We start from the raw sequence: 15,396 nt of genomic DNA on the forward strand, positions 1-15,396 counted from the left end.
ACGACACGAAAACCCTCTCATCGTGGCCGCCGGTAACTACATTGCCGATCCTGCGGACCAAACGGTAGACAGTCGACGTCGCTCAAAACACGTCATCTCGGATCCTCCCGATCAACTAACGGTGCTTTTAGGCACCCCAAGCAACGGTCATCGTTCTTGTCGAACCCGTCGCTTGCGACGAAGAGCTCGGCAGGTAAATTAACCCACAGACACAGCCCACTGAGTTTCTCGCTGGATCTTCTCAGTGGGTCGCGTTTCCGATCCGGTGGTAGATTCTGCGAAGCACGCCTCTTGCTAGGGTTAGTGTCAGCAACATCGTCACGTTTGAGCCCTGTGAGCTCGCCTACAAGCCCGGTGACGCTGATATGCTGTCTCTAGACGACCAGCTTAGGTAGGAGAAAAAAATTAAATAAATAAAACTAGTCAATATAATCATTAAATAAATATATTTATTTACAATATTAACCGCGAAATGAAATTTTAATTTATTCTGTCGTTTTTGATATAATCTTTTTTCTTGGAATTATCTTGATTTTAGGAAAAATATTTCTCCGCTTACTACACGAGCCGACGTACATACCGAATGACAGCTTAAAATCTTTGCGTTAATACATCTTTTATCGTAAAAATAATTATTTTACATAAGTAATTAGCTTAATAATTTAATTAGAATTATTCAGTGAAATCTCGTAGAAATTAAAGTGTCAGTGTAGCCATCAACTTTATCATATTAACAATTCGAAATACGTTTACAAATTAATAGTATTGTGAAGCTTAATTTATTTTAAAAAAAATCGATCCTGAAATTAGTAAAATTTACCATTGCACCATTCTGAGTACTAAATACCTAAACTGTCTATACATATTACCACTAATAGTACAAACCGTAATTATTATCAGCAACTTATCAAGCGGACATCGTAAATAATATCATTTAACGGAAAACTATCTTTGGTAAACAAAAAATAACATTTTAATACTTAACCAATGAATAAGCGAAATGACAAAGAATCAGCATTAATAAAACTTCATACCTTGTATGATAACAATTAATTTCACTACATACCTACATATGTTCGTAGATACGCACAATTTCATAACAATGAGATCGTTAATATACAGCTAGACTTTAGCTTTTAGAGACTGGACCTGAATCGTTGTTTATTTATAGAAATTATAGTACTTTTTTCAAAATTTATTAAACGTTAATTTTTTACAAGAATACGTATTCAATGGATTTATATTACGACAAAAAAGTTTAGGTGTAGTTCTTATTATGTATATTATATTAATGAAAAAAAAAAACTTTCTTTACAGAATTAAAAAATAAAACAATATTTATTTATTGAACAGCATTTATAAAAATTGGCTAAGCGCAAGTCGTGGTTTATTATGTGAAGCGAGAGCGCGCGCTCTACCCACGCGCCGTTGCTATCTTAACATGTAAACAAGTGCTCAAATCGTATACATAATGGAAATATCGTGTTCTAATAACGTTATCGCGACTCATCCCGGACACTTTGTAAAGTGCCCACATATCCACGGGTCCCCAACCTGTGTAGTTTCGAGCGCCGCTTTTAACACGTCCATGTTCGAGAAGTCGCGATGTAATTCTGCACTTAGCCGGTTTACTATCGAACATCTGACCGTGAACTCGACTTATTTGTGACTGTACCGTCCTTTGATTATTAAATATCTGAGATTTCACAATATTCATCGCCGCAATATTGTAGCGAATATAACGTAAAAACAAAGCAATGTTGGGCAGTCTATACTATTGTTGACTTTTTCTGGAATAACTGATGGATTGGTTTTAAGAGGTGACACGTAAGGTTAGTGTTTGCTATTTATTTTGTTGATTTTAAAATGCGTTTTGCTGGCGGATGTAGGCCTCGGTGGGTATGGCTTGCAGACCTCTCCCTCGCCAACAATCAGTGGGGCTTTACCTACAAATACGAAGAGAAATATTCAATAAGTAAATTACTCTAATTTATTTTTGTTCACAGTTTCATAGATTGTATAGATAATTAGTTTTTTTTTATTTATTGCTTAGATGGGTGGACGAGCTCACAGCCCACCTGGTGTTAAGTGGTTACTGGAGCCCATTGACATCTACGACGTAAATGCGCCACCCACCTTGAGATATAAGTTCTAAGGTCTTAAGTATAGTTACAACGGCTGCCCCACCCTTCAAACCGAAACGCATTACTGCTTCACGGCAGAAATAAGCGGGGTGGTGGTACCTACCCGCACGGACTCACAAGAGGTCCTACCACCAGTAAATTATTTTTAAAGTACACGGAGTTACATAAGTAAAAGGAGTGTTTTACTTATGTACAAGTTTAATTAAGAGTTCAAGACTTACCGAGGCGAGGAGTCGGCGTGGTATCATCGGTCATCGTGCGGCATCACACACGTCAGGGTCTGGTGGGCTACCGTAGCCACTGGATGCGTCATCTGCGCCTGCGCATCCACCTCCGTCCTTATCGACAAGAGCGTTTCCTGCTGCTGCACTACTGCCACAGCCGCTCACACTACCAATGTAACCCCCACTTGGAGACTGAATAAAAAGAAAATGATATTGTAAATAAATAAATCGAAGGAAACCAAATAGTTAAATGTGAGTTTTAAGTCGGTAAAAGTTTCGATTAAGAAATTATATTTAAAAACAACGAGCTTCCTGTTCATTTTATATATTACTAGGCGTACTCACCCGCTTCGCTGGGTATTTAAAATTAACATTATTATTTACTGTCGTTATTATTAGGGAGTCCAACACTGATATAAATATTAGCCTATCCATTAAGTACATGTATTTTCTATGTGGATACCAAGTTTCAAATCAATCGGATGCATGGTTCAGTAGTTATAACGGAACATCCATAAAAACCACTGTAGATTTATATATTAGTATAGATTATAGAGTTTACTGTCACTCATGAGGTTGTGCCGAGGGAAACAAACAGTCATCCCTAAAAACTCGTTACGGTAATGAAGGAGTATATTCAGTGACAAATTCTGTTGCCCTATTTGTATTTATGCATATGTTTTTTTACTTATTACCCTTGATTTGAATCCATTAGTTATTTTGTTTGTAATCGTGACTAATATGATTAACCAATTCCGTCATCCGAGTTTGACATTAGGCCGTGATCGCAATCCAAAAGTCGATTAGAAATGTCATGCGCCCGAATGAGTTTCCCCCACTAGCGCTCATAAAATGAAATAGATTCCCCTACATTCGCATTCCGACAAGCGTTCGTACGAGAAAGATTAATGATCACAAAAGAAACATAATAAAGTGGAGATAGAATCTCCCACTAACAGTGTCCTTGTGGGAGTTATTTACTCTGTCGAGTCGACTTTTTCACGTGCCCTTTATTTCGAATGGAGACATTTGAAAAAAAGTACTTTTCCGCATTAGTGTTTCCTAAATATATATGTTGTTTTTAGAGTAACACACCGTGGTCAACCTTCCTTTTGTTTCGTGATAACGAAAAGAGTAGTGAAAAATTCACTTAATTGTACTTACTAGTAACTGAATACAAATTACATTTATACTGTTATATTATTATGATGTACTACACTCGTATTGGTCCACGTAAGTGAACAACGCGACAACACGTTTCCCTTATTTATGTGGGAAATCGACAGCGGCTAAATAATGAAAGGCTCTAATAACCTACAGTAAAACTGAATGAACAAAAGCAGTGATTTCTATACTGAGAACCGACATGTGAGAGAAATTATAACTAAATAGAGTTGAAGTCCATAATAAAAAAAACTCGTATGCCTAAGTCAACACGCTTATGCCTGTGTAGTGTTATTAACGTTGTATAAACAAACACGGGTTTTAAGTAGGTGTTAATTAAAATACACACATTAACATCTTGATTAATTGAATTTCTTAGATTTATCTAGATACCTATCTATATGTATAAAAATGAATTGCTGTTCGTTAGTCTCGCTAAAACTCGAGAACGGCTGGACCGAATTAGCTAATTTTGATCTTGAATTATTTGTGGAAGTCCAGAGAAGGTTTAAATGGTAGATAAATATGAAAATGATCGAAATTAAATAAAAATAACAATTATGTTTTTCCTTTGATGTGTCCTCCGTCGGACGGATTCCTTTTGTTTGTTTTAATTTTATTTTATACAAAAGTTTAGGTCTTTTATTTATCGATTGAGGCACTACGAAGTCTGCCGGGTCAGCGAGTATTGAATAAATACTAACGGCTACCCCGTTCAAATGTTATTGTACTGCACGTTTCTTGCAGTAGATTTATTTACATAATATTAACCTGTAAGCCACTGACTTGTCGCCTGATGTGCGCCAGTCCACTGGGATTAGCCGCCATACTTGCAAACACCAGCCTCTCTTCATAGTCATATTCGCAGAGTATTTTATTGTCGCAAAGGTAAAATCTGTCACCTACGCAGAATCTGTAACAAAAGAAAATACAATGTTTTTAATCTATAAAGGAAACAGTTAAATGTATTTTAGAGAATTCGACTAAACATGCACCTTACCTGTGATTACACTGTTGACATGCGAAACATTCTAAATGGTAGACGAAACTCTTTGCTCGCATCACCATTTCGAAGGCTGGAATAACTTTATTGCACGCCACACAATTGCCGGTGGCACCGAATAGCCTGACAAAGAACAAAAGATAAGATTTTATAGGTGGTGGTGGTATGTTCTGAGCCAGTTCACGTATCCTCATGTCACAAGATGAGCACTGCTGTTTAACTTGCGATGTTGGCTATTGCTTTTTATAATCTCACGGGGAACTGGTGGTCGGACCTCTTGTGAGTCCGCGCGGGTAGGTACCACCGCCCTGCCTATTTCGGCCGTGAAGCAGTAATACGTTTCGGTTTGAAGGGTAGGGCAGCCGTTGTAACTTTACTGAGATCCTAGAACTTATATCTCAAGGTGGGTGGCGCATTTAAGTTGTAAATGTCTATGGGCTCCAGTAACCAGTTAACACCAGGTTGGCTATGAGCTCGTCCACCCATCTAAGCAATATTTAAAAAAAAAAAAAAACTTAGCCCCGAAGCCTGTAGAACTCAGTTGGAGGTCAAAGTCTATAATTATAAGTACTATTATTGATCGAAGATTATAAGTCTATTATTTTATATTACGATTGCCAAACCTTTCAGACACGACGCATGACTGTTTCGCGGCGAAAATAAGCAAGATGGCATCAACCGATCCGGGTTTTCACCAATTGACTGTTTAGCATCAGGCAAGGTACGAATTCGCTCAACTACTCTGAATAAAGTGGTGAGAGGTAAAAAAACCTAACACAAAAAACTCGGATGTGTTTTGGCTAATATCTGACTAGACCCTCCCCCCTACTAAGCAGTAAGATAAGGTTATAAAATTATCGAAACGTTTACAAATTCTTTTAGTATAAGTGAAAATCTGCGATAAACTATATATTATAAATATATAGCCGTTATTTTTCATATAATATAGAAAGGAGTAGAAATGAACACAAATTAAAACAACAATTTTAAGACAGGCTATTGCATTGATCGATTTAGAAGAAAAATGGGAAATTAGAATACACACCTAAGATAATCCCTTTTGCACAGCATCAGGTCTGCCTTGTAATATAATTTGGAGCCGACTTCCCCGAGGCGGCAATCGCAACACCCGCACTTCAAACAATCCTCATGCCAGAATCTTTCCATCGCTTTGAGGAGGAATCTCTCAGTGATGACCTTCCCGCATTGCGCGCAAAGCCTCGCTCCCCCCGTAGAGCTCGCCACGTTGTTACTCAGACTGTACTTATTTTCATCTTGTTGACCTGTTGAAAGAAAATACATAGAAAATACATATGATTGATTACTACCCGCAAATAATGCAAGATATCTTACTTGATAATAAATAGTACGTAAATCTATTGGGATATTTCACAGAGTAGGGTTTTTTTTTATTCCTTAGATGGTGGACGAGATCACAGCCGACCTGGTGTTTGGTGGTTACTGGAGCTCATAGACATCTACAGCGTAAATGCGCCACCCACCTTGAGATATAAGTTCTAAGGTCTCAAGTGTAGTTACAACGGCTGCCCCACCCTTCAAACCGAAACGCGTTACTGCTTTACGGCAGAAATAGGCAGGGTGGTGATACCTACCCGTGCGGACTCACGTGCAGGTTGATGTACAAATGTCATTTTGAACTTATGTCTCAAAGTACCTACGTGTTATGACTACATGCCTGTCACCTCGTTGACTATACTTATGTTCCCACTTTATCAGTCAGCGAGACATCAATTACATCTCCCAATGGAGACTTCGACCTTAGGTTTCATACTGGGTGGCGGGATTCACCTTATGGTGTCTAAAGACTATACTGTACATTAGGTAAACTCTAACGATACATGTACAAAGTTTAATAAAGAAATTATTCAACTATCATGCAGCTGTGTCGAGCTTAATGAGCCAAACAATCATTTTAATTTATAACGAATCTCTGAAACGTTTTCCTTAAATGATTCTGATTACTATCGTTGTTATTCAGATATAATTATATGCTGTATTTTCTTTTTATCGACAAAAAGTAGGTTACTTTATTCGAACTTACAAGCAACTAATTACTGGTAATTACGTATTGTAGATTTCCTAGAAACATGAATAGTATCCAATTATTGCCAAACAAAGAGAATGAAACAGGATTAATTTAAATTAAAGCATGGACAAGGAATAATTAATTCTGTTACGCTACGTACAAGAGGGTAATTATTCGTAATACTCGTCTCATTATGGCGTTAAGGTAGGCTCGATTGTTTTCTACTGTATAATTATATCAATTAAATCGAGCATGGCCGCGCCGCGTGCTATGCAGCCGTTGCGCGTAGTCGTCGCTAAGAGGCGCATAAGAATGTGTTAAAATAAACATGTTCAGTGTATACAAAAATAATAAAACTATGTTATATGTAATGAGAATTTGGCTTGTTTTTTTATATTTATTGCTTAAATGGGTGGACAAGTTCACAGCCCACCTGTTTAAGTAGTTACTAGAGCCCATAGATTGTAGATGACAACGTAAATGCGCCACCCACCTTGAGACATAAGTTCTAAAGTCTCAGTTATAGTTACGACGGCTGCCCCACCCTTCAAACCGAAACGCATTACTGCTTCACGGCAGAAATAATCAGGGTGGTGGTACCTACCCGCGCGGACTCTCAAGAGGTCCTACCACCAGTAAGTCAAGAGGTTCTACCACCAGTAAAGTTTTTTCACCAGTCAGTTTTTAACTGAACCTCTTTATTTCTGTTTTTTTTCTTTAAAATAATTACATTTTATTTTTATGTATGGTTATTTTTGACAGCTTAAAGTTCAATCCGCGATCAACAACCGAGCATCCGGAACAGGAAGCGCAGACTCTATATCTTACTCAGAGCGTTCACTCATGAATATGACAGTGACATTTGCAACAACGTTGGCAGTGACATCTCATGTGATGTTCGACTGTCATTTCTTAACATCATGTTTGCTAAGTAAGCGCAATTTAAATTGACTTTCGTGTGATATTAATAGAAGCGAGGTTGGCCATTTAGTAAACAATCAGTTTCAATTTATCTGTACACGGTCCACGTAATAATAGCGTACGTCAAACCAATCAAAGATCCAATTGAAGGGGTAACTAGGTGGACATAACTCATCGCAATCGATCACTTGCGCATCATCGCCCGACGCCGATACGTCTCGGCCATTGAAACTAACGTCGCGCCTATAAAATGAATTGGATTTTATTAATGACGGCCATTTAACTACATAATAATAAATATGACAGACTTACGGCAAAATAGTTTCTGATTAGCATTATGTAAAAGGGGTAAATGAGTCGACTATTATCAAAGCCGGCAATGTGACTTTTGGACAATTGTTGGTAAATCAGAAAAACGAATTATTGACTTTGTATTCCATTGGCAGTCACAAAACTCTTCTGAACGACATCTTAGATAAATAACAGGTTAAGTATTAACCTTTATTTAATGCAGGTTTTGAACCGTATTCTTTGAAGGAGACGATTATATTCAAATTAATCTGTATTGACATATCAATAACATTTTTTTGTCCAAATGCACAGATTGCCACCTTTGATAATAGACGACTCAAATATTGTACGCCCCATTTACTAGTAGGCTAATGTTGTAGATTATTTCTTTTTTCACTAATTGGAATAATGTTGCGAGTGAAAATAACATCTCCCTACGTGCACACAACGAGCCAATTACCGTTAAACACAATATATGTTATGAGAGCACCTTTTCTCCGGTCTAATCTAAAAACAATAAAATTGAAGTTAATAATGCGGACTGTACATAAATATCCGGTAGCGGGTGAAGGCGTTTCGTATTATTTTCATTTTATTACCGTCGGGCCGGGAATTTGATAGAGACTTGGCTACCGGTAGTATAATTTTGCCGACACAGCCGCTCGGCCACCACCCGGAGATGTATTAAATTGGAATGAATATAAACCCGAAAAATTGTGAAAGTAATTTGTTTTATCGCGAGAACGAGGTGTATTGTTTTGTTGGTTAAGTTGTATACGCAATGAAAACCTCGTCAGAATGAATTAGAATTATTTTTTCGTAGCCGTATCACAAAATTACATCTGAAGGTGAGATCTAATTGAAGTCTGTAATGCTGTTGGTTTCGTAAGATCCTTTATAACCGACTCATTCTCGATTTGAAATTTCATGTGGAGGAAATAGATATGCGAATCTTTAGATCTACAGTTACGTACATATTACGTTTAGTGATAAAAAAGCGTATTAAAATAAGTACCTACAATAATTATCTTAACGTGTCAATTTTAGTTAAGTTTAACTTATATTTACGTGTGTTTAATATAATTCATTAGTGGAAGATACATTATAAGTTGAACAAATTGTTTAGTGACAAACGAGGATCGAATTACTGTAATATTTTATACTGACTGATTTGAATTAATTTTCCAAATCTATCGGTTTTAGTACGCGAATACGACATCAATCAACGACCCAATTACTTTTCGCTAGATTTAAAATAGAACTATAGACTAGACTGTTATTACAATTAAATACATATAGTCAGTTTTTATATAGTTTACTGGTTGTAGGACCTCTTGTGAGTCCGCACGGGTACGTACCACCACCCCGCCTATTTCTGCCATGAAGCAGTAATGCGTTTCAGTTTGAAAGGTGGAGCAGCCGTTGTAACTATACTGAGACCTTAGAACATTTATCTCAAGCTGCGTGGCGCATTTACGTTGTAGATGGCTATAGGGCTCCAGTAACCACTTAACACCAGGTGGGCTGTGAGTTCGTCCACCCATCTATGCAATAAAAAAAAAAGTCACGACCACCGTTCTTACTCTGTGCAACTCACTGTAATTATTATTGATGTTGGCTTTTTGCAATTAGCTCTACATACTCACGCTAACGTAACGCGATCACATTTGCTATTCATCATTCTTGGTATATGATTTCAATCACGTTTAGAATTGTTTATGAGGTATTTTATTAGCACCGAATCGTATAATATAGTTATGAGTAATATTGACTAAGATGAATTGGATTTTATTTTTATCGGGGCATCACAGGGCGGCAGATATTGAAATAGATCAGGCAATTTTTTTACTGTTCAGACAAACGGTGAATGAGCACTCAGCCCGTCTTTCGTTAAGTGGTTACAACAACCCATAGGTATAAACAACGTAAATGCCGTCACCTACATTGAAACGCAAGTTCTAAGTCACAGTTCTATAGTACGTATGTCCGCACTTCAACTCGGATTGCATTACTGTTTCGCGGTAGAAATAAATTCCTGTGCGGGCTTACAAATTAGAAATTAAGAACTCGGTAAATAAACGGAGAGCTCCTAAAATTGAAAAATCGCCGCGCAATCTTACACGAGTAAGCTGAACGCAACTTCATATCTGTGACGTCATTTGGGGCCAAAATAAACAGCCAGAGCGAGATTATCATAACCGAATGCACATCTATTAGTCACATAATAGTGTGATGTCATGCATTCTAATTCATGTTTAGGTTGACGTGAAGAACGGATAAAAATACTAGAATCATTAAATGTGGTTTATTGGTTTTATATGTAAATAATTAACTTCTTAGAAAAAAAAGGTAATTGAATGAGGGGTTTAAATTAAGTAGTATTCGATTTATGATCGATAATTTAATCAATCATAAACACTGATAATTCAAGATTCATTCAATTATTTATATGTATATGATTTTTTGCGATTGACATTTTAGGTATAAAAAAACTATTGCGAAAAATTATTAATCGATAGCAATTACTCTTACGAGGGCGGCACTGAAAATTTCGGGAATTATCGAAGTGACACAACATTACTATTTAAAAATGTATTTATTGCTTTTCGAAGTATTCTCCGCGAAATTTGACACATTTTTCCATACGATGGAACCAATCATTGAAGCAACCATTCCATTCGGAAGTTGGGGTCTCCAAAATGGCCGTTTTGTAGGCGTCCACAGCTTCTTCAGGTGATGAAAATCTCTGTCCACGCAATTTATTCTTTATTTTAGGGAAAGTATAGAAATCATTAGGGCTTAGGTCGGGGCTGTACGGCGGATGGTCTAATAATTCTATGTTTTCTTGCTCTAAAAACTCTTTTGTTCTGTGCGCGGTGTGAGAACTCGCATTGTCGTGATGGAGGATGATGCGGCGGTTGCAGTTCTCTTTACGGAGTTCAGAAACGACCTGTGGCAAACAAATGCTAGCATACCATTCTGCATTAACCGTTCTTTGTCCCTCAAGAGGAATAGTCGTAACATGGCCGGTTTTGGAGACAATCGTGGCCACCTTTTTTTTGCAACACTCCGTGAACGAACAATTTTTGTTGGCTTTAACTCATTTTCGAACACCCAAACTCGTGACTGGTTTTTGTTTCGGATTCGTACGCGTATATCCAGGATTCGTCACCCGATACAATGTTGTATACAGCATTTGAGGATCCTGCGCGGAATCTTTCGAGAGTTCTGACGCACCAAGTAACGCGAGCCGCTTTTTGCTCTTCACAGAGCGAATGCGGTATCCATCGGGAAAACAACTTTTTTACACCTAATTGTTCATGCAAGATTATTTGTATTTGACTCATGCCAATGTCTAAAGTTGCCTGAATTTCGCGGTATGTCACATGTCGATCTTCCTCAATCAGCTTACGCACAGCATCAACGTTTTCTTGGGTGACTGCAGTTTTTGGACGACCTTGACGGGGATCATCACTGAGCTTGACACGTCCACGTTGAAACTCAGCAAACCAGCGATAAATTGTGGTTTTGGATGGGGCTTCATCACCAAATGTAGAAATCATCCCAACACACTGTTTTTGTGTTAAACCACTTCGAAAGTCATAATAAATCATCGCTCTTGAATTTTCTCGAGTCAATTCCATTTTCTCAACGACTAAACAAGTTTGACAAAACCTCGTGACAAGACCGAGAATCTTTTTTTAAATAAATAAATGGTATTCGATTTTTAAAACCAAGGAGTTTTCAATTAAAAAGATTTTAATATGACAGGAACAGTGGAAATATTCCATTCCCGATACTTTTAGTGCAGCCTATGTAGCTACTAAATTATGAAGTGGCCGAAGCGAAAACAATAAGTCACCTGTCATACTTGTATCTAGCGACGCGATTGTATCATAGACCTATATAGGATTGTATCAGTGTTCAAATCCCGCATGCAAGTATAAATTTTCAAACGAAATACGTACTACCTAACGCATGTTCACGAATGACTTACACAACGAAAGAATAGCATCATGATAAAAAAATACTCACAATCAATTTTTATTATATAATTATTACTCATGGTGGTAAAGGGTCTTATGGTATAACAACTGAGAAAGATCAGTAGCGAAGCTGAAACGCGTTCCAGTTTGAAGGGTGAGATAGCTGTTTAATACAATTGTATACTTAACATCATATCTCTAGGTAGCGACATTTGTGTACCTTGTCATATCTATGGGTTCCATTTGCCACTTAACGTCAGATAGGCTGTGAGCCTGTTTACCTGTCTATACAAAAATAATCGCTTGACAAACAAACAGAAAAAAAGGCACTGAACTATTAACTTTTAAATTTTAACTTTGCCAATTTAAACTAGTTTCTATAGATCGAAATACCTTATAACTACTTTTAGAATATTTTTTTTATTGCTTAGATGAGTGGACGAGCTCACAGCCCACCTGGTGTTAAGTGGTTACTGGAGCCCATAGACATCTACAACTTAAATGCGCCACCCACCTTGAGATATAAGTTCTAAGGTCTCAATTATAGTTACAACGGCTGCCCCACTCTTCAAACCGAAACGCATTACTGCTTCACGGCAGAAATAGGCAGGGTGGTGGTACCTACCCGTGCGGACTCACAAGAGGTCCTACCACCAGTAATTACGCAAATAATAATTTTGCGGGTTTCATTTTTATTACACGATGTTATTCCTTCACCGTGGAAATCAATCGTGAACATTTGTTGAGTACGTATTTCATTAGAAAAATTGGTACCCGCCTGCGGGATTCGAACCCCGGTGCATCGCTCAACACGAATACACCGGACGTCTTATCCGTTAGGCCACGACGACTTCAATTTGATTTGTTTCAATTTGATTCAAAGATTTGTTTTCTTCTCAGTGTATGGTCGCATATCGCTTCAATTTTTAAAGGAATGACGTCGACCTTATATAGCTTATGCAACTCGTTTGTCTATATACAAATATTATATACAAGCATTTAGATGGTTAAACAATGTACTTGCTTCTAGTTGTCGGGCGCTCATTAAACAATGGAGTTGATTGCGTTGTTGCGATATCCATTATGCGGGGCGTAATTAAAATTAACCGAATGCGGGTTTCGCATTAACAGCCATTAAAATGTAAAAAAAAACAACTAGATACCAGGATGTTTGGCCTCAATATCATTATAGGCTTTTTATATGCTTAGGTAGAGTGCTCTAAAATTAAATTGTAATCAAATTAACATGTTGCTGTATTAAGTGTTCTTTTTGTATGGCTTTAGATGGCCAAGTAGGTTATTGACCCTAAATGTTGAGTACTTAGCGGTATCCCTAGGCGTCGTAAGATCGAAGTCTCAACTGATTACAGCTAAGACGCTGATACTTCAAACCCAGAACTACATCGCTGCATAAAGAGACAAGACGGCGGTACTTACCAAAGCGTAATAACAATATGCCCTACAACTGTTAGTTATGCAAATCTGTAATTAATATACATTTCATCACACGGTTATACATAATAAAATTTGCGTCTTACAAAAACGTTCGTGAGCACGCTTCGTTTAATGATCGACTAAGAGCATTTCGCACCTGCTAAAGGATTTAGACTCCGACAGCAAGGCTCGCCTGATACACCGGGCATCTTGCGTACTAGGCCACAGACATTTTGAAGTCGTCGTGGCCTAAAGGATAAGACGTCCGGTGCATTCGTATCTAGCGATGCACCGGTGTTTTTCTAATAAAATACAGACTTTACAAATGTTTACGATTGACTTCCACGATGAAGGAATAACATCGTGTAGTAAAAATCTAGCCCGCAAAATTATAATTTGCGTAATTACTGGTGGTAAGACGTCTTGTGAGTCCGCACGGGTAGGTATAACCACCCTGCTTATTTCTGCCGTGATGCAGTAATGCGTTTCGGTTTGAAGGGTGAGGCAGCCGTTGTATGACCTTAGAACTTATATCTCAAAGTGGGTGGCGGCATTTATTTACGTTGTAGATGTCTATGGGCTTCGGTAACCACTTACCTAACACCAGGTGGGCTATGAGCTCAGCCACCTACCTAAGCAATAAAAAAAAGACGTGGCACTCGGAGACTGCCGCGGTAAAGCTATTGCATAGCATTTTTTTATCAACTTATGCAATTTATAATTTATAATCGACAATAATAATTTAATATTAAAACAACAATAAAATAAGATCCGGCTAGAAACTCAGTAGGCTAACTTTCAATGAATCTGCTACATTGTGAGTATTCTATTTTGACAGCGCACTCACTAGAGGGCGCTACATGGGATAGAGACACGCTTTTGGATGCTAGTTCTAACTCTCATTCGCCCAAAATCAACGGTTTAGCTAGTTTATTTTTAATGCCACTCCAATCACTGAATGAGTAGTAGGAGTAGTAATAAAATTCTTCGACTAAGCGATAGAAAATGGCACGCCCAACGCATTGTAATGTGATATAATTTCTATTTTACGCTATGACATGGTCGGACTCCAGTAGCCGCTTCACACCTAGTGTACTATGACCTAATTCCGTCTATACTAATAAAACAGCAGTATTTTTGCAACAGTATATTTTAAGTAAATAGAAGTTGCAACGGAATCTTAAATGTGAACACTGTGTTTCCGTAACAGATCAAGTCCGGTTTGGTGCCGAGTGACATGGCGTAAAGGTGAAGGCAGCCGGCGCCTTATTAAAATTTAAGCTGACCTATGGCGGTTGGTCTGTGCAACACACCCCGCCCACCCCTCCTATTGCCGACATCGTTAACATTTCCGTTATTAAAAAAGTACGGGACTTTGTCATCAGAGAAGTTAGTTTTTTTTATTTTTAATTAAAATTATGAAATTGATATTGCTTTACGGCGGTGCCACGGTCCCGACTCAGCCTTCTGAAAGTTTAAATTAATTTTTGAATTAAGCCTAATGGCAGCGGTAAATGATTTCTAAGGAAAGAGTTTTCAGCAATTAAAATTTCAATTATTTCATCGCAGAAAACCGTATCTTAATTGCTTTCATTAAGAAATGTAAAGACGTTTTCGAGTAATACGTCCTTTTAATAAATTTTAATTTCACTTCATGTTGACGTTCGTATTTTTCGTACACCGTTTTTTGATACTGTGATATCTGAATACTTAGGACTTACTTTTCTTTTTGCTAGTTTTGAAGGATAAGGTTTTCGATCTGAGTCAGAACATAGTTTGCTCAAAACTTAAGTGAGTCAATTTGGCCCGTGCACCTACAACTAATACTAGGTTGAGACAATTTACATCATAAATTATTTTCTCAGAGAAAGGCTCCAGGCGAAACTTAAGCCTGACATAAGTGGGCAATAAACTTCAGCCAATTTGGAGATTCGCATCTGGAGGTTCTTATTAAAGCCCGAAAGTTAGTCCTTTTCATCCATCACTCCTAATACGTGTGTGAGTTATTGTATGAAAAATTGAAGAATAAATTGAGTCGCTGCAGCAGCGGCGAGACATAAATCCCAACTGAGCCCTCAATATTGTTTTAAAGGGGAAGTGGCCATAAATTTTATCAGGGTCGGGCAGCGGGCCGTTCGAGTCGCGCATCGCTCTCGCTCCGCCACGCCACAGTGCCCGCACC

General features: G+C 37.9%; 2 protein-coding genes across 3 annotated transcripts in view; one reads left to right on the top strand and one right to left on the bottom strand.

Annotated features, from left to right (window-relative positions):
• Positions 1 to 429: 429 nt before the first annotated feature.
• Positions 430 to 15,396, bottom strand: part of LOC114245319 (LIM domain only protein 3) — a 53,357-nt gene continuing 38,390 nt past the window's right edge. Inside the window, exons 3-7 of one of the 2 annotated variants that reach the window (XM_028177452.2) lie at positions 5,581 to 5,818; positions 4,533 to 4,658; positions 4,319 to 4,445; positions 2,366 to 2,560; positions 430 to 1,946 (exon numbers count right to left, since the gene is read on the bottom strand). In XM_028177452.2, the coding sequence (XP_028033253.2) occupies positions 2,396 to 2,560; positions 4,319 to 4,445; positions 4,533 to 4,658; positions 5,581 to 5,818 (656 nt within the window). In that variant the 3' untranslated portion in view covers positions 430 to 1,946; positions 2,366 to 2,395. Of the gene's footprint in view, positions 1,947 to 2,365; positions 2,561 to 4,303; positions 4,446 to 4,532; positions 4,659 to 5,580; positions 5,819 to 15,396 lie in introns of both variants that reach the window. The other variant, XM_028177451.2, reaches the window with a different exon arrangement.
• Positions 5,166 to 15,396, top strand: part of Xpc (DNA repair protein complementing XP-C cells homolog) — an 86,898-nt gene continuing 76,667 nt past the window's right edge. Inside the window, exon 1 of the mRNA XM_089732385.1 lies at positions 5,166 to 5,256. The gene's annotated coding sequence lies outside the window, so the exon portion shown is untranslated. The remainder of the gene's footprint in view (positions 5,257 to 15,396) is intronic.

This window comes from Bombyx mandarina, chromosome 13 (assembly GCF_030267445.1).
Source record: "Bombyx mandarina strain Sakado chromosome 13, ASM3026744v2".
Lineage (NCBI taxonomy): Eukaryota > Metazoa > Arthropoda > Insecta > Lepidoptera > Bombycidae > Bombyx > Bombyx mandarina.